General features: G+C 50.8%; 1 protein-coding gene across 6 annotated transcripts in view; it reads left to right on the plus strand.

Moving 5' to 3' along the window:
- Nucleotides 1-21,169, plus strand: part of PAX2 (paired box 2) — a 76,479-nt gene that overhangs the window by 39,822 nt on the left and 15,488 nt on the right. For all 6 annotated transcript variants that reach the window (XM_061163136.1, XM_061163131.1, XM_061163132.1 and 3 more), the window contains 2 exons: nt 17,281-17,456; nt 19,653-19,779. In XM_061163136.1, the coding sequence (XP_061019119.1) occupies nt 17,281-17,456; nt 19,653-19,779 (303 nt within the window). The remainder of the gene's footprint in view (nt 1-17,280; nt 17,457-19,652; nt 19,780-21,169) is intronic.

The raw sequence follows: 21,169 nt of genomic DNA on the forward strand, positions 1-21,169 counted from the left end.
GATATTTAGAGGCAGAGGCAGGAGCCAATTCTCTGGGGCCCACAGGGCCAGTTCTCTCTGACCTTTTGGTCCAGAGTCCGGGGGCTGGCGAAAGCAGAGAGGGATCTGAGCGCTCCCTTCATGAAAAGATCTTAGGGATATTTTGCTGAATCCGCAGAGCTGGGAGGGCCCAGCAGGCAAAGTGAGGTTGCACTATGTTGGGTAAACAAAAGGAGGTTGCACTGATTCCTTAACCTAAACTTGGGCGCAGTTATGTCTGTTTGCCACAAAACCCTTAAAATCACAGCCAAACCCAGCCGTCCAGCTCCTTCTTAGAGAAGACCCACCCGGGAGCATGGACCCAGGGGTTCTGGGCTCTCAGACCTCTGAAGTGAGCTTACATCATGGGGTGGGCGTGGCAGAGCCCTTTTTGCTTTTCCTCTCCTCCAGGCCCCGACCAGGCACTGCAGGAAGACAGTGGATTGGCAGAGGGAAGTCAAGCAGAGCCTGAGTTTCTGTAAGGAAAATGCTTCTGTGGATCATTTCTGGAATGATAGGATTTCACACACACTGCTTACTACCTAGCGCAGTTCACAAACTCTGACCCCCCAGGGGCCAGGTCCTCTGAAAGTTCAGAAACCAGATCTCCATAGAGGGAATCATCCATCCCGACAGGTACCTGACCTTACCTTGCGTGAACAAAGCTCAGCCTATGTTCATTTTCCAACAAATATTCAAAACCTGGCTGCTGTCCATCCAGCCCAAGAACGAACTAAGGTTCAAAGGTCAGCATTCACTGAGACACACACGCCCCCCAAAAATCCACTTCTGAACACACATTCATTGTTATATCTTCCTAGTAACCTGGGAAATTAGACCGTTCATACCTGAGGGGGGAATTTTTCTATCTTAGTTGGATCGCATATTTTAGCTAAACTCTCAGGGTAATGTTGGCTACGAGCCTGTTGAACGCCAACCATGTCATTATACAGAGGTAGGTTTAAAGGTTTTATTAAGACCTTTGCCTTGGGCCCTGTGTACACCTGAATGTGCCTTTTTCAGTAGGGAGGAACCAGAGTTTAGCCATGACTGTGTGTAGCTGACGTAGGTGCGTGCATTTGTACATAAATACCTGCGATTATACCAGCGAATGCAGCTGAGTCATTAACCACCTTAGTTTCCCAGCCAGTTCATGCTGCTGTGGATGAAGAGTTATATTTGGTTTGAGGAAGTATGTTAATGTTTAGCATAAAAGCATGTATTTTTTTTGGTAAAGTGCCAAAAAAGTCAGAATGGATGAGTCGACCCCACTCCCCAGGAGAGAATGCACAGACTCGCATTGGGGGTGCTGTGTGCCACCCTCCACCACTGGAAACTGGGTTGGCGGCAGGAGCGCAGTACAGGCGCTGGGCAGAGGCCTCGGGTCCTCCCACCCCCACATCTGTGTATGCACACCCACCTTGTCAGAATGTCTTCACCCCCTTGTCTTCACTTGGCAACTCCCTTCAAGCCCTGCAGGTGGGCATTGTCCTCTTTCCCCCATGGGCAAGGGCACCAAGCAAGAATTCCGCTGCCTCAGCTCTGCGCTTCTCCCTCAGGCGGGGCCATGGGGGGAGCTGGGCTCTGAGGCTGCTCCTCAGGCCCTTCTGCAGGAAGGCTCACCTCCTCCAGGCACCATCTCCTCTGCAGGCCCACAGGCAAAGGAGAAGGGCAGGGTCCTAGAGGATCCCTCAGAAAAAGGGTCAGGGAGAAGGCAGCCTGGGAGACCCAGCCCTGCTGCCTGCAAGAGGAATGGGTCCCAGTAAACTCCCAACCATGGGTGTCTGCACCAGAGGGGTGCTGGGGCCCAGGGAAGCCTCCCCCCCACCTCCACCCTGCCATCACTTGCCTTCCTCAGGGCCCTGGTGGCCAGTAGGGGTCTCTGGGACCCTCCCCATTCTGCCAGGAGGGTTGGGGGAGGGCTGAGAGACCGATCACGAGCCTCAGAGCAGAGTTGCTGCAGAGCCAGTAATTCAAACCATCCTGACCCTTCGGTGAACCCAAACCTGCTGACCTTGACAGCCCCAGACAAGGGAGGCCTCACAGACCTCAACCTGCGTGGAGGCCTCGCCTTCTCTCCCTCCCTTCCTGGGAGCCTGTGGCCCAGCCTTCAGGTGGCTCCTCATTTGGCCGTCCCAGCGAAATGTCAGCATCCCTCCCTTCCTTGAGGTGCCTGCCTGCCTGCCTCAAAGCACCCTTTGTGCTCATCTCCACTAGAGACAGGCATGTGGGCATCTCACGGGGTCTCTCTGGGGCTAGACTGAGGCTTTCTCCTTCAGACAGCGCTTTTACACCGTGCGTGCCTGTCCTCCTCCTGCCCAGACTTCAGCTTTCTCAGGAGCACTAGCCATATTGTGTGTGTGTGTGTGTGTGTGTGTGTGTGTGGTCCGGGTGCACACAGGGGCAGAGATAAAATGTGATCGAGACAGAGCAGACAAGGGGAGGAAAGAAAAGCTGGAGGAAAGCAGCCCCAGGAACCTGCATTAAAGTAAATGCAGTTTATGAAGTTTATGCTCTCCTCCTGGGGAGAGCTGGAGTCTGTCCAACAGCCTCTCCAAGCCTGCCAGACAGCTCCCGAAGCAGAAAGTACAGGCAGGCGTGCGAGCAAGCCAGTGACAGAGGGCGAGATGCACAGACTCTCTCTCTCCCTCTCTCTCTCTGGCTCTCACAGATCCCCTCAGCCCCAGCAGACAGCAGAGCCTGAGATGAGGGATGCAGATAAGTGTGTGGTAGGAGGGTCCCCGGGAGCTTCCCTGCCCTCTTACCTCCCTACCTCCATCTCCATCACTTGTGCAGTGTGGACCACTGGGGCAACCAGCTTGTGGAAGCAGCTCTGGGAGAAGGGCAGTGTGGATGATCTTGAGGTCCTGGGAAGAAAAGGGACCAGAAAGTGGTCTCCTGGGAACCTGCCTGTATTTCTGATACTGGCGATCCATTTTTCTTTGGCAACTTGGTCTAGACCAATGCATTACCTTGAGGCTACTGCAGACAGCTCTGAAGGAGAAACTTAAGAAGAATCTCTTAAGGAGAAACAATCAGAGATAGTATTTTTTTCTGGGAATTCAAAGGAAATAAATGGTTGACCAGGTAGGCTATGGGAGTGTTCAGAGGGACTTACAAGCAAGGTGGAGTCACTTTCTAGACTCTCATCATGTACACAAGCACATGGATTCATGTGCGTGTTCACTAATAATATGTAAGTAGCCAGAATCCTTAACTTTAGAGGAAAGGGGAGTGTGAAGGAAAATGACTGGAAAGGGAAATATATAGCAAAGGCCTTAGCTCTGGCTGGGAAGAGGTGGAGGGGACAGAGGGCAACCTCCAGTCTCTTGTCCCTGTGCTTCCTTGACATGCGTGGGCTGAGAATGGGCAAGGGGAGAAGCCTAACCCCCACACACCTCTTCCTGGGAGCTCCATGTCCCTACTCAAGTTCTTCCAGGAGCTGGGACAGAGAAAGACAACAGAGATGAAGTCATATGAAGACAGGAAGTCAAGGAGCAGGGGGTACAAGGGAAGGGGCAGGGTGGCTAGAAATTGCTGATTGAGGAGGATGCTCTCGGAAGCCAGGAGACGTGAGGCATGGAGCGAGTCAGAAACTGCCCAGGGATGGCTTTTGCCCTTTCTGTCCTCTTTTCTCCCCTTCTCCCTCCCTTCCCATCCTCATCGCTCCCCTCTTGCCTCCACACATCTTTATTGGTTCCAGTAAGAGCGTTGATTTGCATGTCAGGCAAAGCCTTGCTACACACAAAACCCCAGCCGTGGCGATGTGGCAGTGTCAGCTCTCGTTGTTGTTCGACAGTGTAAAATTAAATTAATAAAGCCCCCAACACAGGAAAACATAACAGGAAATTAATGGCCTTTACTGTCGCTCTGATGCAGTCATTTGCAACCCTGCTTTCCGCACCAAAGACTTCATAAATGCAAGCAGTTTCTCTAAACAAGCATACTTAGAGCGGCCTGGTATGTAATTTTTCGCCTTGCTTGTGTCCTTTGAGCTAACAAAGCCCCCTTCCCTTCTGGCTCCAGAGAGGTTTCTAACTGATTCTGGCCCCAGCTGGAGCCCAGCCCCAGGCAGAAGGCCCCAGCCCTCCTGAGAGCCCAAACAGGACTGAAGGAAGCCTCAGGTCCCACCCAGACAGAACCCCAGCCAGCCCTCCTTCCCCGCCAGTGGCCAGTGAGCCCAGAGCCCCAGCCCCTGCCCTCCGGCCAGCAGGAAGGCACAGCGCATACTCTTGGCCAGGAAAGTTGACCACTCTGGGGAATTCACCCAAATCCACCCAATACTCACCCCTCCTCTTCCTCTCTGCAGCTGTTCTCTCTCCCCCACCTCTCCCTGCTCACCCTCCTGCTTCTTCACTGGAGGTCACACACACCATGCTGGCAGTTGTGTTGGCAGTGGGAGCCTGTGCACTTCTTTTCTGCAAACTGGGGGCTAACTTATTCAAAACAGGGAAAGTAACTGTACGGGTATCATTCTCTGGGGTTCTAGGTCTCCTCCATATATCCCCCTTCTCCCTAAATGATCATTCAGTCCATCCCTCCGTCCTCAGACATATTTCCCATAAACAGTTTCAGAGAACTGAGAGTCTGTGGGATACTGAGAAAGCTTTCACTGACCTCTTTGGGGATCTCTATGGGCAGAAGTTCCCACTGTGTTGGGATGTATAAGAGAAGCAAATAACTAAGATGTGTGCCTCACAGCACTCACAGTCTTTGGAGAGGCAAGGCTTGCCTAGATCAGACGATAAGCTGTTAATTCATTGCTGAGCCACATGGCTGAGCATTCAGTAGGAATCCAGGCAAGTGGCTAGAAGAGCAGGCAGGAAATGGAACTTGAAGCTGAAAATGGCTGAAATATGGAGAGGCTGTCCCTGGGGCTCTCTCCCCCGTGGAGGGAGACCAGTGGCTGGGCTGAGAGTGGTGACAAGGAGGAGTCAGATTCCTAAAGGTCATCTGGTCTTATCTGCCATGCACATAAAACTCTCTGCAGCAGCAGATCTTTCTGACAGGTCACGGCCCCCGCCTGGACACAGGACCCAGATGGACAGTTGTCCCTGGTAGCGACACGGCCTTTGTACTGAGTCAGTGTGGTGGTAAGGGGAGAGCATAGGGCTTGGGATCTCGATGTCTGGATGTGGGCTTCATCTCCACTCCTTACTTGCTCTGGGACCTTTGGCTGATTACATAATCTCTCTGCATCTGTTTCCTCATCTTTAAAACAGATAAGAACACTTACCACACAGAATGGAGGCCAAGATCTTCATGCGACAGTCCTTCTCTCTCCCCCTCCTCCCTCCTTTCCGTTCATTCCATCTGGTTTAATGAGCCCCTGAAAAGACACTGGGCTGAGCCCTGGGTGGATTTCAGTTTCTCACATGGTGTGGTCCCTGCCCTTAAGGGAGGTCCTTCACCATCCTGGTTACCCATCTCTGAATTCATTCTTGACCATTAAAGTCCCTCTTAAATGAACACTGAACTCTAGAGACAGTCTAGCCAAAGCCAAGTACAGTAGAACCCTTGCCATTGTCCATCTGGAGAGTCTACATCCATAATGTAGCCTAAGATTACATTCGATTTTTTAGCAGCCGTGTCAGACTGAAGCTCATATTGAGTTCGTGGTCAACTAAAACCTCGAGATCTTTTTCACATCAATTGCTATCAAGCCAGGTCTACCCCATTCTGCACTTGTGTAATTGATTTTTTAAAAACCTAAACATAGGGCATTCCATTTATCCCTGTTGAATTTCATCTTGTTGGTTTGGGCTCTTAATTTCACCCGAATGAGATCTTAAGGATGTCTTCTATGTCATCATCCAAGTAACTTTTTTTTAAAGAGTTATTTTCCTTTAAAATAAAGGAGAGCCACAGGCACAGCAGTAGAACTGTCCCTCCTGGCTGCTTTAGGAACTATTGGGCCCAAGAACTGTCAGCCATTTCGCTGTTCTTCATCTTGTTCATAATGTTAGAAAGACTTTCTGTGAAATGTTAACATTTGCTGTATCTGCAGTGTTTGCTCAATCAGTTTAAAAAATACAGTATAAATTGATGAGCAGATTGAATGTCTGCTATGAATAAAGCATAACAGGCCTGACTTACAAAGGTAAACAGGAAGGACGCTGTCCTTGACCTCAAGAACCTTCTAGTCTAGTAGGGAGATAGATAGTTAGATAGATAGATAGATAGATAGATAGATAGTACACACCATTATAATACAAGCAGATTGTGACAGATCTGTGATCAAAGTATAAAGTGCTAATGATAAATGTCAAGAAAGAGGGGGTCAGCTGCTCCCCACCAGGGCAATGGAGGAAGTCTTGGTGGGGCTGGCATTTGACCTAAACAATGATAACTAGTTAGGGTGCTACAACCTACTCTTGGTGAGGGCATGAAGTCTCCATGGTATCACTCTTTTCTAATGCCCACAAATTAACTGCACGATATGCTCTGTGTGCTGTGCTAAGACGCTTCGGTTATGTCTGACTTCTTGAGACCCTACGGACCATAGCCCACCAGGCTCCTCTGTCCACGGGATTCTCCAGACAAGAATACTGGGAGTGGGTTGCCGTGCCCTCCTCCAGGGGATCTTCCCAACCCAGGGATTGAACCCGTGACTCTTATGTCTCCTGCATTGGTAGGTAGGTTCTTTACCTCTAGTGCCGCCTGGGAAGCCCCTGCATGATAATTTCTTCTAAAGATTTCCAGACCCTAATAGTAAATGTATTAGAGTGCTGTTTGCATAAGCTTACCTTTCCCCCTTTTTCACTATGGCATTGATCTTCTCACTGCCTTGCCCTTTCATTGTGACTGCTCAAGGATTATCAACAAAAAATCTAGGATCCTGTCCACCTCACCGCACCACCCTGCCCCACCTGAGGTCCTGATATTTGAGTTATTTGAGCCTGGGAGAGGTAACTCAGTTGAAATGGTTAACAGTTACCCACCTGGCTCCTGCCTGACTGGGCATCTCCTGCTGGTCTCATTTTGAGGATTCTTTTCTTTGATGGAGACGACAAAGTCAAGCCAGGGGTTGAGAAGTTCTGCCTTCTGCTTCATTTCTCTCAGTATTACCCTCTTTCCTGAGCATTGAGCCTAAGCCTGCCTTCCTTTTTGTTCTTTCTCCAAACATGGTTGCCAAGGCCCTTTTTGTTGTTTCAGCTTGTTCTGAGCTTTTGTCTTCCTGACAGGCTCCTGCTACTCTCATATCTATCCCTGGTTATGGTCCCCTCCTCCCTCCTGTCCTTTATAAGAAGAAAAAAATAACTTGTCTGATACTAAGTGTAATATACGCTCATTGTAAAAATATTCAGAAGATACAGTAATTTTTTAAAAAAATTACCCATAATCGTATCAACAAGAGATAACAACTGTTAGAATTTTGGCATATTCTTTATAGTCTTTTTGTCTCCTCTGTGTATATAATTCTCTATATTATGTATAATTATATATATTACATATGTATGTATAATTTTTATCAAAATTGGAATGATACTGTATATACAGCTTGCATCTCACTTTTTTCACTTAACATTATATAGAGCCATTTTCACATATCATTAAATATTCTTTGAAAACATGATTTTTTTAATGGTTGCATAATCTTCCACTGTTCTGTGTACATGTCCTTTTAAAATCTAGGCTCATCATATTTTAAAGCTTATTCGGGTGCAGCAATAATGATTTCCCTTGAATGCCCTCTCTTTCCACCCCTCCCCCACTCCTACTCTCTTTACTTTGTCAGGTTGATTATTTGAGCTTGTAGCAGTGGAATTTCATTTTTAGAGCATCCTGTCCTCATGGAATTATATTCCCCTCTAGAATCTCTTGCTGTGGGCTCACACAACCATTCTTTCCCTCAACGCATAGCAGTTTGCTTTTCTCAAGTCAGATTCTGCCCAAGTCCTCTTCTTTTGCTACTACTAACTCTAGACATGGTTGCTTTCTTCGCAGATCCCCAGTGCTTCCGTTTTACCAGTTTCCTCTTTCTTGATCAGAATTAAGCAGCCTGGAATACTGGAAAAGGGCATAAGGCTAAGAGTTTTAGTTCCTATCTTAAGGACAACTAGTTGTGAGACATGGGAAAATTACTCAACCTTTATGAGCCTCTTTTTTTTTTTTTAATCTATAAGAAGCCATCAGATTAAATTATCTCCATGATACTTTCTAGCTATAAAATGTGATAACACTGAATTCAGAGTAGCAAAGTCCTGTGCTGCTGCTTTTTTCTTTAGGTAAACTGTAAGGCAAGTAAAGAATGAATGAATCTTTGCTTTTGGAATTCTATAGTACAAAGCAGCCAACATTCTTTTATCAGCTACTATGTGTCAGGCTCTGGGCTAGATTTACAGAAGTGAAAAAGATGGGTCCCTGGCTTTAAAATAGTCACAGTTTAGTGAAGAAAACAAACATCAAAAAAAACCACAAACACTTCAGTACATATGGCTTCTAAATTTGACTCTGTCACTTACTGTCTGGAACGAGTGCTTTAGAGCGCGTTACCCAACCTCGCTAGCTCTCAGTTTCTCCAGGTTATGAGCTCAACTGCCAGAAGCATGTCGTCTGGGTTGCTTCTGCCTCCTCCTTCACTAGCTGTGTAACTTTAGGAAAGTTCCTGAACTTCTGCACTTCCATTTCCTCACCTACAAAATGGAGATAATAAGAGAAGCTTCCTGCTTAAGTTCTGGTGAAAATGAAATGAGTTAATATATGTAAACTTCTTAGATGAGTGCCCAATATATAGTAAACACTTAATGTTAGCTGCTGTTATTGTAAGGATTAAATCATTGGATTATGTTAGGCTTAGTGTCTGGTACCATAATAGGAATTGGATCGATTTTAGTTATTATTATTTCTACAATAGAGGTTTGGATAGATGTTTGTTGGAACACAGAGAACAGAGAATTGAATCCTGCTGAGGTAGGAGTTAGCAACCCTCTGGTGTTCATCTGAGGAAACTCAGTCCAGAAAAACTCGAGGGACTTGGCCAAGGACATATAGCAGGTAAGGGACAAAACTAGAATTTCAGCCCAGGAGATGTTACTCCTAGTCCAGTATTATGTTAGGACTACAAATGTAGTTCGTGTCCCCAGAGACACATGGGTGTAAATTGGCACAGTAAGACTGAGGTCAGGCAGGCAGGTAGCCACCCCCTGCTTTCCACCCTGCCCTGAACACATGGAGTGTTGAGAAGCAGAGCTTGGTCTCACAATTAGCAGGTTTGCCAGGGCTGGAAGGCTGGGCAGAAACTGGTGTTGCTCAGAGCCAAAGCTTCGGGCCAGGTTTCCAAGGGCTTCTTCATGCTCTCCTCTTGAACTTGGCTTGGGGTGCCTGGCCAGGGCAGTCCCACGGATTGTCTAGTATTAATATAAGGATGAGAGGCCATGGTTCCAGAATGTCATCCCACCTCCCTGGACAGTGTTTATTTACATCAGCGCCTTCTCCCGCCCCGCCCTTGCAGCCCCTTCCCAGCATGTGGCGACCCGCTCTCCTGCTTTCTCCTTCCTTTCTGGTCTCCTGCCTGTCTCTCCTTACTCCCTCATCCCCTTCGTTTTCCTTCCTCCTTCCCGCTCGCCTCTCCATTCTCTGAATCCTCACTCTTCTCCCAGTCTGGAGAGCAGCCTGGTTCCTCAGCATCTCTGACTTCTCTCCCGGCCCTCCATCAGAGGGGAGGCCAGGGTGGCAGCCCAGACCTCTGGTCCTGGCCGCCGTGGGGGTGGGGCCGGGGCTGCACAGGCGGGCTGCCCTGAATGACAAGCGGGGATATTGATCGCATTCTGAACTCAGCCCAGCCGATAGAAGGTAATTAATGACTCCATTTGCCTCAGTACCGAGGAGAACAATTGAGTTTGAAACTGCAACAACTGGCAGCTGGGGAGACTGGGGGTGGCCTGGGGGTGAACCCCGCAGAGGAAGAATGTGGTGTGAGAGGAGCTAGGACAGAGGGAGGGGGGTAGAGGCCACCAATCAGAATGGGATGCAGCAAAGAGCCCCCACCTGGACCCAGTACCCCGATCGCTCCTGCTCCTCAAAGCCCCTAGAGGCCGAGATCCATCACTTAGTGTCCCCACTTCCTCCACACTTTCCTCTTTTCTTCCTGTATCACTTTTCCGGGTAATTTTTAAGTCTACAGGTGAAGTAAGGCTTACTTTCCCTGAGCTTGCTTCTTGTTAGCTGTGTGATCACACACATGTTTTTTACTCTCCTTCAGCTTATTTCTCCGTTTGTAACATTGGACTAATGGTATCTCTTCTGCAAGTGTTCTGTGGGGGATTAGGGGTAATGTGTGGAAAGCACCTGGAGCCTGCCTCATACAGAGTTAGTGCTCAGTAAATGGCTGCGATGATGATCCTTGACAAGGAAAGTAAGTCTGATAGAGTGGAAAGAGCCTTAGAGTCAGACATTGCTGAGTTCAAATCCAGCCTTTGGCTACTTTCTAGTTGGGAGATGTTGAACAAATAATTTTTGCCTTTCATCTGAAAAAATGAGAATAGTGATAGTAAATGCCTCATAAAAATTGAATGGATTAATGAGTGTATGTGGAAGCCCTGATGTTGTCAGTTTCCCTATAGATGGGTAGACATGTTTATTTGGGTTAATTTGAAATTATTATTGTTCTTTGCTATACTTTAAAAGAATTCCTCTCAAATGCCTGATTCCTACTTCCTGGGATTCAGTGGACAGCCCCTGTTCATTCCACTTTAACTTTGATGAACCTTGGTGCTTTCTGACCAAGGAAATGGCATAATTTTTATTCTGTCTATTACCATTACCCCCACCTCTATTGGGGATTCAGGTACAGTGTCAACACAAAAGGAAGACAGAACTCCTGTGTTTTGTCCCTTGTCTCGTGCCCTCATCCCTAATATGTGGTGATCAGGGCCTGCCCTCCTCCCTAAGATTCTGAGACCTCACTGCCCAGCCCTATTCATGGTTGGACAGCCAGAGGGATCTGGCCTGGGATCAGAGAGGCGGGAGGCAGGGCTGTGCTCCCAGGCAGTCCAGGAATGGATGGGGAATGACAAGGCTAAGTGAATGAGGAGATAACACCTTTTTTGTTGAGGAGTAAAAGTCATTTTTATTAATGATTCTCGAAGTGGTATGTGCTTCTTGTACAAAGCCTGGATCATATGGAAAAACTTAGATGAGAAGAAAAGCATTTGCTCATGATCGGGGAGTAATCACTGTTACCCTGTGGGTGGCTCTCCTGGTCAAGGTGATCTTTGGTTTTACAATTCTCTTCTTTTGCATGGAGTTCAGGGCCCCACTGCTGGAGCCCTGCTTGTGGGCTGGACTGGCAGATACTGCTACTCGTTGCTGCTCAGGCCACAACTGTCCGCAGGGACTTTCCGTGTGCCAGGCTCCCTGGTAGAGCCTCGTAGATATGCCCTTGATCTAGCCATTTACCCTCGTTTAACCTGCATTTCAGTTACTCTGAACCTTAGTTTCCTCACCAGTAAAAAGTGAAAGTTGCTCAGTCGTGTCCAACTCTTTTTGACCCCAAGGACCCCATGGAGGAGCCCTCCAGGCAAGAATTCTCCAGGCAAGAATGCTGGAGTGGATAGACATTCCCTTCTCCAGTGGATCTTCCAAACCCAGGTCTCCCGCATTGCAGGCGGATTCTCTACCATCTGAGCCACCAGTAAAAAGGGGATTATAATCCCTAGCTATCTTGGAGAGTAGTTAGGAAGCCCAAATAACAAAAGGTCTATGAAAGCTTTCTGTTAACTGCTAGGCAAATATGAAGCGGTCAGAGAAGACAATACAAGCCTTTGTTCCCTTTGAAAGAATAATCTATGTCAAAGTTTTAACTCAGAAGTTTGTTTAATTAATTTATTTATATGCTGCCTCATTCTGGAAAGGACTTACGGGAGCTCACTCTCCTTCAGATATGCTATGGCTCATGCCAGAGTAGACAAGGCACCTGGAATGGGCTCCAGTTCTGAGAGTCCTGCTGCCTAGTAGTGTGACCTTGGACTGGTCACCTCCCCTCCCCCACCTCACCGCCCACCCTGCTGGTTTTTATTACTTTAAAATGAGGAGTTTGGACCAAGTATCCCCTCATCATTCTTTGTACAGTCTGGGCTCAGCAGTTCATAGGCTGTAGCTTCAGTGTAGGGAACGTGCAAATCAGGAAAGGGGGGATGCTGGGAGGGACACAGCGTCCTGGATGGGGTCAGGGGCCCCTCAGCTGGGTCCCCTGGGTTTGGAACCTGGGCAGCAGAATAAAATGATGTGAAGGGCAGGCTCTGGGTTCAAACAGACCCGAATTCAAATCCAAACTCATTTACCAGCTGCATGGCCTTGGATAAGCCACTTCACCTCTCTGCCTCTGTTTCGTTTTTTAAAAAATGTTTTTATTTTTGGCTGTGCTGGGTCTTCGTTGCTGCTGCTTGCAGGCTTTCTCTGATTGTGGTGTGCAGACTTCTCACTGAGGTGGCTTCTCTTGTTGCTGAGCACCAGTGCTAGAGTGCAGGCTCAGTAGTTGTGGCTCACAGGCTTAGTCTCCCTGCAGCAAGTGGCATCTTCCTGGACCGGGGCTCGAACTCATGTCCTCTGCATTGGCAGATGGATTCTTAACCACTGGACTGCCAGAGAAGTCCCATTCTTATCTTTAAAAGAGGTATCACAGCATCTACCTCACAGGTTGTTGGGAGGATTAGATGGAGGGTTAAATGGAACAAGCTCTCAGTGCTGTGAGCTGCTCATGGATGGTGGCTGAGCAGGGACAGTAGAACAGGACTAAATCCTCCACATACTGAGACCAACAAGTTCAGAGTGTCCCCTCGGGGGAGGGGGGCAAGGTTACTAAACCTTCAGCAATCACATTTTCCAGCCTCAATCTGAAAGTGGGGCCTGAGAGTGGGAAAAGATATTGGAAATCAGAATTGCTCCAGAAAGCTCAGGACATGTGGCATCATACTCCTGCCCTCCTCTTGGAGCCCTGACAAGGCTTGGGCTGGTTTTCCCATCAAGGTGAAGGCTGAGGGCCCACTGTGTCATTTAGGGAAGGACTTCCCTGGAACCAGAAATAAGCAGGTAGACCCACTTTATCCCACACCTTGTGACCAGAGCTGTGGTGTGGGGAGTCCAATGTAAGGGCCGTCTCTGGGCCCTGTTCTCAAGCAGCCTCTGCCAGCTGCCTTAGATGGCATCTGCAGCTCTGAGGTCAAGTTTCACTCTTAACTGGGGACACCGTGTGCTCTGTCTCTTGGACAGAAGTACTGTAGGTGGTCAGGAAGGTGTTGGTGTGAGTGGGAAGGGCCTCCATGGACCAGAGTTGATGCTATTGGAAGTTAACAAGCAGTGGAGTGGACGCAGAATGTGTGTGAGTCTATGCAGGGGCCTGTTGTGAGCTTCCCACATCCTCTGACACCTGGAGCTGCATGGGACTTGCCTGACAAGTGACTGGATGTCCTGGGATGCCAAGTCAGCCAGGTGGCTGGTTCAGAGACCTTCTGCCAGGGGTCTGGCTTTGAATGCTACCCAGGAGAGCCTCATTCATTCATTCATTCATTCATTGAGTACCAACTCTGTGCCCAGCTCTGTGCCTGGCACTGGAGCTACAGAGATGCACTACTCATGGTTCCTGCCCATGGGGAGCTCCAAGCCTGGCTCCTTGGCATGGTGGATGCTATCTAATTACTTTCCTTCTTGCTCACTCTTCAGCCCAGTTCGAGACTTGCTTCTGCCTCTTCCTCCATGTTCGCCCCAGAGAGCTCTCCAGTGCCTGGGCCTGGCAGTGTCTCCTAGCCCAGCCCCATCCCTCCCCCGATGCCACCTCTGAGACTCCACCTTTGGGAAGGCCTACCTGGGCCCTCTATCTCCATGTCCTGAGGATGCACCCCCACCAGTGGGAGGCACTGGCAACGGCTTCGTGTTCTCTTCCTTTTCAGCTCCCTTCTTCCATGGTCTCTGTTCTTCCTCTACTCTCTTCTTCTTCCCTCCTCTGCCCTCTACCCTCCAGCCCCACCTCGACCCGGGTCCTGGACTGTGCTCCTCCTCTGGATCCCCAGGCTTCCAGGAAAGCAGAGCCAGCTGGGCTCTTTCCTACGGCAAGTGGGCAAATGCCCTCAGCAAGGCCTATGCTTCTCTAGGCATCTGGTGCGGGAAGCTTCTTCCCTTTCTTCCCCTCTTTCTTTCTGCCCTGTCTCTGCCTCTGGCTTTCCTCCTTCCCTGAGCTTCCTCCTCCTTGGACCTCTTGAGTTCAGGCCTCCTTGCCTGCCTCCCTTCTCCACCCTTCCTCCTGCCTTCGCTTCTCCTGCCTTCTCTAGCCAAGGGAAGGGTGCCACCCTGGCCTCTGGGGAGAGCCTGTGAGAGCCTGTGGTCCCGCTGGTTGGTCTGGGGGGCACTGCCACCCTGTCCCCAACCAGTAATGCCACTGTCCTCCCCCTGACCCTGCGACTCTCCACCCTGTTCCCCACAACTTTCTTTGTGCTCCTTCACCATTCATCAGGACTGCTGCCTTCCCCGCTCCCTATCACCTTCCTTCTCCTTTGGGGCGGGGGGGTCTCCACAAGCCTTTGGTAGCCTCATGCCTCCATCACCCTGGTTTGCTTTTCTGCCCTTCTGGCACCTTCTGTCTCTTCCCCACCCCACCCCCCTTCCCTCTCCCCTTCTCCCCATTCCCAGTCTCCCCGCCACCTCTTCCAGGAGCAGCCTTCCTTTCACCTTTCTTTCCTCCCTCCCCTTTCCATGGCTGCCTCTGTAACCTGTCTTAGCACCAGGGCCTGAGTATACGAAAAAAAATAAATAAATAAAAAGGTCAGTGAGTGGAGGGAGCAGCAATAACCCCTAAAACAGTACTATCAGTGGAACATGATTGATCAATTGAATTCCATAGCGGCTGAAAAATGTGGGATTAAGTAGTGTATTATACGCACAATGAGTTGAGGCATGATGTTCATTTCAAGTTCATTTCGCCGGCCTCTGCCACCAGATCAGGCAATCAATAGGGGCAGCAGATATCATATATCACCTCTCTGCGGGCTGGGGAGAGAGCACCATAATCTCTCGCAAATTTAGAGTGACAGATTTGTCAAGATCTGAAGGGCCCCTGAATAAATGAAGGAAAAGAGACTCCTCCAGCCAGTGACCTAAGGACAAAGCTTCAGTTCAGCCCCAAATACACACACACACACATACACACACACACACACACACACACACACACACACACACGGGCTGAGCCAAGCCACACACAGGCATATACACAAATCTACACAGAGGCGAAGTGTGAGTCTCACTGCACATAGCACACACCCGTGCACATAGCGTGTGAGGCTGTGTTCACAGACAAATGCACTTGACTCCCCGGGACCCACTGGTGACACTGGGGTAACCACACACAAAGACACTCACTGTTTCTCTCTGCCCAGACAGAAAGGCTTCCCAAAAAGGTAGGACTCCAGCAACAGAAGATTAGACACAATGACACATGCAAATATTAATAGCTCCAAGGGATGGCCTTAGGATGATGGCACGTCCTTGAAAGAGAAGCAGGCGTAGGAGAAACATAGGGATGTGGGTTCACGCTTCCTGTGCAGTCACACCAGCACACACACACCTTTTCCAAAAGGTTCTTGTGCTGTCACTTATACATACCCAGACACTTATCTGGATGTGTATATGTGTACAAGTGCATGCATATACACAGAAGATACACAAAAGGGGAAAATAAATATGTCACCACCTAATGCATATAGACAAAAGCACACACTCCCTCTAAGACAGAAAATCATTCCAGAGGCTTACACAGAAAAAACACAACAAGTTTCGTGGCCTTAGGAACATAGGGAACATAGAAATATCATTCATGCTGTCCTTGTGTCTGTCTCTCCACCTCAGACATCATCCTGGTCTCCATTTCTCTCTCTTTCACACACACACACACACTTTCTTTGCTTTCCCACCCCCTCTAGGATGGAGTGAGGACAGGAAGTCCCATTAGGAAAGCAGACCCCCTTGCTCCATCTGGGAGACCAGCAAGAGACGATGGCTGCAGGTTGAGGTTAATCAATATGTAATATTTTCTATGGTCTCCTGAATGATACTATATGGTGTTACTGTATATAATGCAATATTGATTATATCATATCATATAATCACCTATAAACTGATATATATAACAGTCCCAGAGGAACACCCTGGGGCCTCCAGCATGGCTGGCCCCAGGTCCAAGACTCCCCAGCTGGTTTCAGACTGAAGGAAGCCAAGGAGTGGCCAAGCGGTGACTGCGAGGACCCAGCTTTGGGCCTGGGGAGTGGCGGGGCAGCGGTTCAGGGAATGTGGGCAGAGCAGGTGCTTGACCCACTGTGCACTCTGAAAACCCCTGCGGGCCAGATGGAGAGGGCAGGGCCAGGGAGGCAGGGGGAGCCGAGTGGTGGGAGGCCCAGGGAAAGCAGCACACAGATGGGACTGGCCCGCAGCCCCAGGGAATGGGCGCTGTGGTACCGTCCTGGTATTCCAGACCCGGGGTGAGTCTCAGCTCCCTGTGGAGATGGCAAGAGGAACCAAGGGGCCAAGGAGCAGGCCTCTGGCAGAGTTTAGCCAGAGTTCAGGTCAAGGACAGAGGCTGAGGGGGGGTTGCCTCAGAGCACACACAGCATCTGCAAGGACCCGGGCTTCAGTCTCTGCCAGAGTCGCATTTCCTGACTCCCGGGTCACCTGCCTTCCTCCTGCTCCAACCTCAGGCTGGGCCCGACCTAGAAAGAGCGCCTCTGCTGGGCCCCGAGTCCCTCCTCCCTTGGTGGTGAAGTTAATTACTTCACCCAGTCTCTGTGTTACACTCAGCCTCGGAGATTTGATGATTTTCCACCCTTGGAGTCAGTGGAACTGAAATTCATCTCAGAGCCAAGTTCAATTCTCCACAGGCTCAGTAATGCTGGCCTGAGATACCCAGCTCCTCCCCCCAGGCTGACCCAGGGCTGAGGGACAGGAGGGGTCCAGGGGAGACGTGTCCTGAGGAGACGGTGCCCAAGAGCCCCTCTGGCTCCCCCACCTCTGCCTAGTCCTCCCCACCCCCACCCCCAGCTGTGACAACGTCCCTTTGTCTTCCCAGGTCGTTCAGGGGTGCTCGCTCCCTCAGTCAGGACTCTGAGGCATGGCCAGCCCCTGGGTCAGCTCCTCAAGCCTCAAAACTGGGCGCAGGAGTACTAGAAGGGGTGCGGAGCCCAGGGCACACAGCCAAGTGCCCACCCTTTGCCCACTGCTTCGCTCCGGGCCTCTGCTCACCTGTGCTCATGTCCCGAGTATCCCTGTGTCCTCCAGATGTGTCCGAGGGCTCAGTCCCCAATGGAGACTCCCAGAGTGGCGTGGACAGCTTGCGGAAGCACTTGCGGGCTGACACCTTCACCCAGCAGCAGCTGGAAGCTTTGGATCGGGTCTTTGAGCGTCCTTCCTACCCTGACGTCTTCCAGGCATCAGAGCACATCAAATCAGAGCAGGTGAGGAAGGAGCTGCCTGCTTGGAGAAGGGAGAGGGACTGGGCAGAACAAGGCTTCTGGAGATCAGGCACACAGGTCAGCCAGGTGCACACCCAGCATCACGTGTGCTGCCTGTAGGTATGCCATGCGTGTGCGCCCTGTAAGCACCCTCACACAAGGACATTATGACAAAGCTGAGAAAATCATCATGGTATGTGGCAGTTAGAAATGGTGAGTTCTGGGTGCAAGTATGGCCGTAGGCGAGTCTTACCCCCTTTCAGTTTCAGCCCCAGCCTCAGTTTCCCTGTCTGTAGAATGAAGGGCTTGGACAGAAGACCTGACAGGTCACTTCCAGCCCTGCCATCCTGTGCTCCTGGCATAGGATACTCAAGAACACCCCTTGCCTAAATGCCCCCAGGGTCCTACAGAAAGTCTGAGGAAGCCTGGATGCTCTTCTTGCCCCAGGAGATGTCAGGAGGAGAGCCCAGTGCCTGCCTCCTGCTCCCTCACCCGGCTGTCCATCATGACCCTAGGCAGGCTGACAGCCCACCCCTCAGACCCAGTACTTCCCACAGATGCAAAACAACCCAGAACACCCCAGCACAATACACAGAGCACACCTCCTGACTCCTGACATTTACCCGTATGCATGTGTTCACAGACGATTCAGCACCCACCTGCTCCCTCCCCACCCTTTCCCCCGGAGCCCATCAGCCAGTTGGTGTGCCCTCCCCAGGACCACCAACTCAGCACCCCTCCATGCCCGCCTCCACCCAGAAGACAGGATAGCCCCCCACCCCCGCTGCATGTGCATGCTCCAACACAGGAGCGCACACGCATTCTCCCCACACTACGGCCCGGGCCAGGCCCACAGCCAGCACAACACAGCCTGCCATGTTTGCACACTCAGCTCACACCCACTCGCAATGCACAGCGCCATTCTACTCGGGACTCCAACAGCTCCCAGCCATTCGCCTTTCTCCCCGCCCGTCCTTTTATCCCATAAGCTGTTTGTCTTCATAAAACAAAAATCAAAAGTCTTTTTAAGGTGCCCTGAGCCATAAACCAACAAAGGAGGAGCCGGCCGAGGCGGGCGGCTTGGTGCACCCTCCCCGAGTCCCCGGCTGTATTACAATGAATAACCTTTATTTACTTTCATTAGACTATTAAACACCAGCACAGTCATTTTTCCCCCTGAAACTCGGAGCAGGGCCCATAAAGCAAATCCGAAGCCTAATTGAGTTCATTTTAATTTCTCTCCGATCACAGCGAATTACTCTGGTGATAAATCAGGGGGCAGCTTCACCCCCAGTAGAAGGCCTAATTTGCAGCTAATTACAAAACTGATTTCTACAGGAAGATCAATACGAGAAGGAATTGGAAATGACGAGGCAATCCTGTCCAGCCAAGGAGTCGGGGGGGTCCTCTGGGGGGGGCCAGGAAGCGGAAGAGAAAAAAACGGACCCGAAAGCGCAGAAAATCAGTTTTAATTTAACGTAATATTAATCAGAGCAACTTTTCCTGCTTTGTGCGGGCTCCTGGTCGGCCCAGCTCTGGGGTCTGGCTTGGCGGTGGCTGCAATAAAAAGGCAATTACCGGAGTGTTTCAGGCAGGACACCCTTTCAGAGTCAATGACTGGCCCCCTCCCACCCTTCTGTTAGCCATGTGGACTCTCCCCCTCCCCAATTTCATACCCCAGTGCACAGGCAGAGAGCGAGGGGCCCGTGAGGCTGTCTTTGTTTGTTTTTTAAAAAGGGGCGCCAGCACCCGATCAGCGGCCCAACAGTACCAGGCTGGAGGCCCCACTAGGCCCTTCCCCCAGCTCCTGCCTCTGCCATCACATCAGGGTTCATCTCTCCTCCCTGAGACTCCCTACCCCCGGACTTCTGAAAATACCCCTGGCCTCTTACCGGGGGATTCCCACTGCTACACCTTGCCCTTGGGGGCTTCTTAAGCAGGAGATGCTACAGAGAGGTCAAGGGTGCTTGACCAAGAATGGACGGGCTGCCCCTCAACTTCCCAGAGTCAACTTCCCCCCACACACAACTCTGCATCATCCCTTGAGCCCACCCCTCCCACCCTCCCCGCCCTCTGCCTGGCCAGCTCCTTCCACCCCATCTGGGAGGGCTCCCTGTCCCTCCTCCCCATCTGCACACCGAGGCCTCTCTCCGCATGTGTGCGTCAATAGCGAGCTGTCTCTTTTCTCTCTCCTCCCAGGGGAATGAGTACTCCCTCCCAGCCCTGACCCCTGGGCTTGATGAAGTCAAGTCGAGTCTATCTGCATCCACCAACCCTGAGCTGGGCAGCAACGTGTCAGGCACGCAGACATACCCTGTTGTGACCGGTAAGGGGGTTTTCAGGAGGGTGGGGAAACTGCTTTCAGTGGGGGCGCCTCAGCCTATGCCATCTGGGGCCCAGTGTGACAAGTGGGCTCCCTGCCATGATCACTGTAGAAAGAGCGAGTCTCCAAAAGCCAGGGCGCTTCCTCAACAGATGTGTACAGATGTGGGAGAAAACATCGTGGGCAGAGTCTCTGTGTGCCGCAGCCTGGAAAAGTCAAAGCCAGGAGGGGTGATAGCTGGTTCTTTCTGCCCATCCTGTAGCCTCTTTCTTTGCCTTTTTTTCTTGCCTCTACCAAGGTGGTGAGAATTATGAGCCTCTTGCTAGGATGTGAATGGGAGAAGGAGGGTAAATAAGCCAGGCCAGCAAGAATGGAGCCTGAGTGCCCAACATTGAGCCTCCACACTCCCGTGTCCCCAAGTCCTCTGGAGGACCTGTGTCCCTCTCCTCTGGGCGACCTGGGAGTGCCAAAGCTGTGGCTTTGGACTTCAGGGCATGGCATCCGGTTCTGTGGTAATAGATAAGCTCAATTAGTTCAGCCCTTCTCTAGCTTCTCAGAGACATCACTGAGACCAAGGCTTGATTTCAAGGCCAGACAGGGTCCTGTCCCTCGATGCAGGGGGCGGGGCACCTAATCCAGGTGGATGAAGAGCAGCAGAGGCAGCTAGAGGGGAAGAAGGCTGAGGTGTGGCGCAGTGGAGGGCCCAGCTGATGACACTCCTGGCCTCCGAGCTGCAGGCTGGCACTGCAGAAAAGGGTTTCCGGGCCAGGAAAGTGCCCAAGTGGGAGGGACACACATCGAGGTGTTATTAAAATTCACCTAATTATTCTGGAGACAATAAAGCCAATGTGCCGTTTGTTCCTTGGAAGAGAGAATGACTGAGAAGGGTCTCGGTGGGGATTGGGAGATGCTGAGGCATTACCTGCCAAGCAAGGCAAGTGGAGGTGGCCTGGGGACCTGGAAGCCCAGCTGTAAGCAGCCAGCAGCAGAGACAGGAAGCCCTCACTGGAGGACAGGTTTCAACTTGGAGCTGTTCTGAACACGGCTCAGGTCTGAGATGGGCTGCAAGCGGCCACCGTCTTCCACCTGGGGAGCTTGGGAGAGCCCTGTTGTTTGCTTTTGCAGATTCCCCTTAAGCAGTGTCCTAGTCTCACTGTTTCCGGCCTGGACAGAGTCGAACTCTTAGCCTAGGCAGTCAGAGTTTGAGTTCTGGACAGACTTGTGCGAGTGACAACCAAAAGCTGGGTCAGGACACAGCACAGGACCCACTGGCCCTCAGCAGGAGACACTCCATCACCCAATACAGAAGCTCTCTGAGCTGTAGGCGTTCCGACACAAGGAAGAGCGATGTCCTAGGCTGGGTCACATTTCTTCTGATCTGCTGAGAGTTACA

Source organism: Dama dama, chromosome 15 (genome assembly GCF_033118175.1).
Source record: "Dama dama isolate Ldn47 chromosome 15, ASM3311817v1, whole genome shotgun sequence".
In the NCBI taxonomy this organism is placed as follows: domain Eukaryota; kingdom Metazoa; phylum Chordata; class Mammalia; order Artiodactyla; family Cervidae; genus Dama; species Dama dama.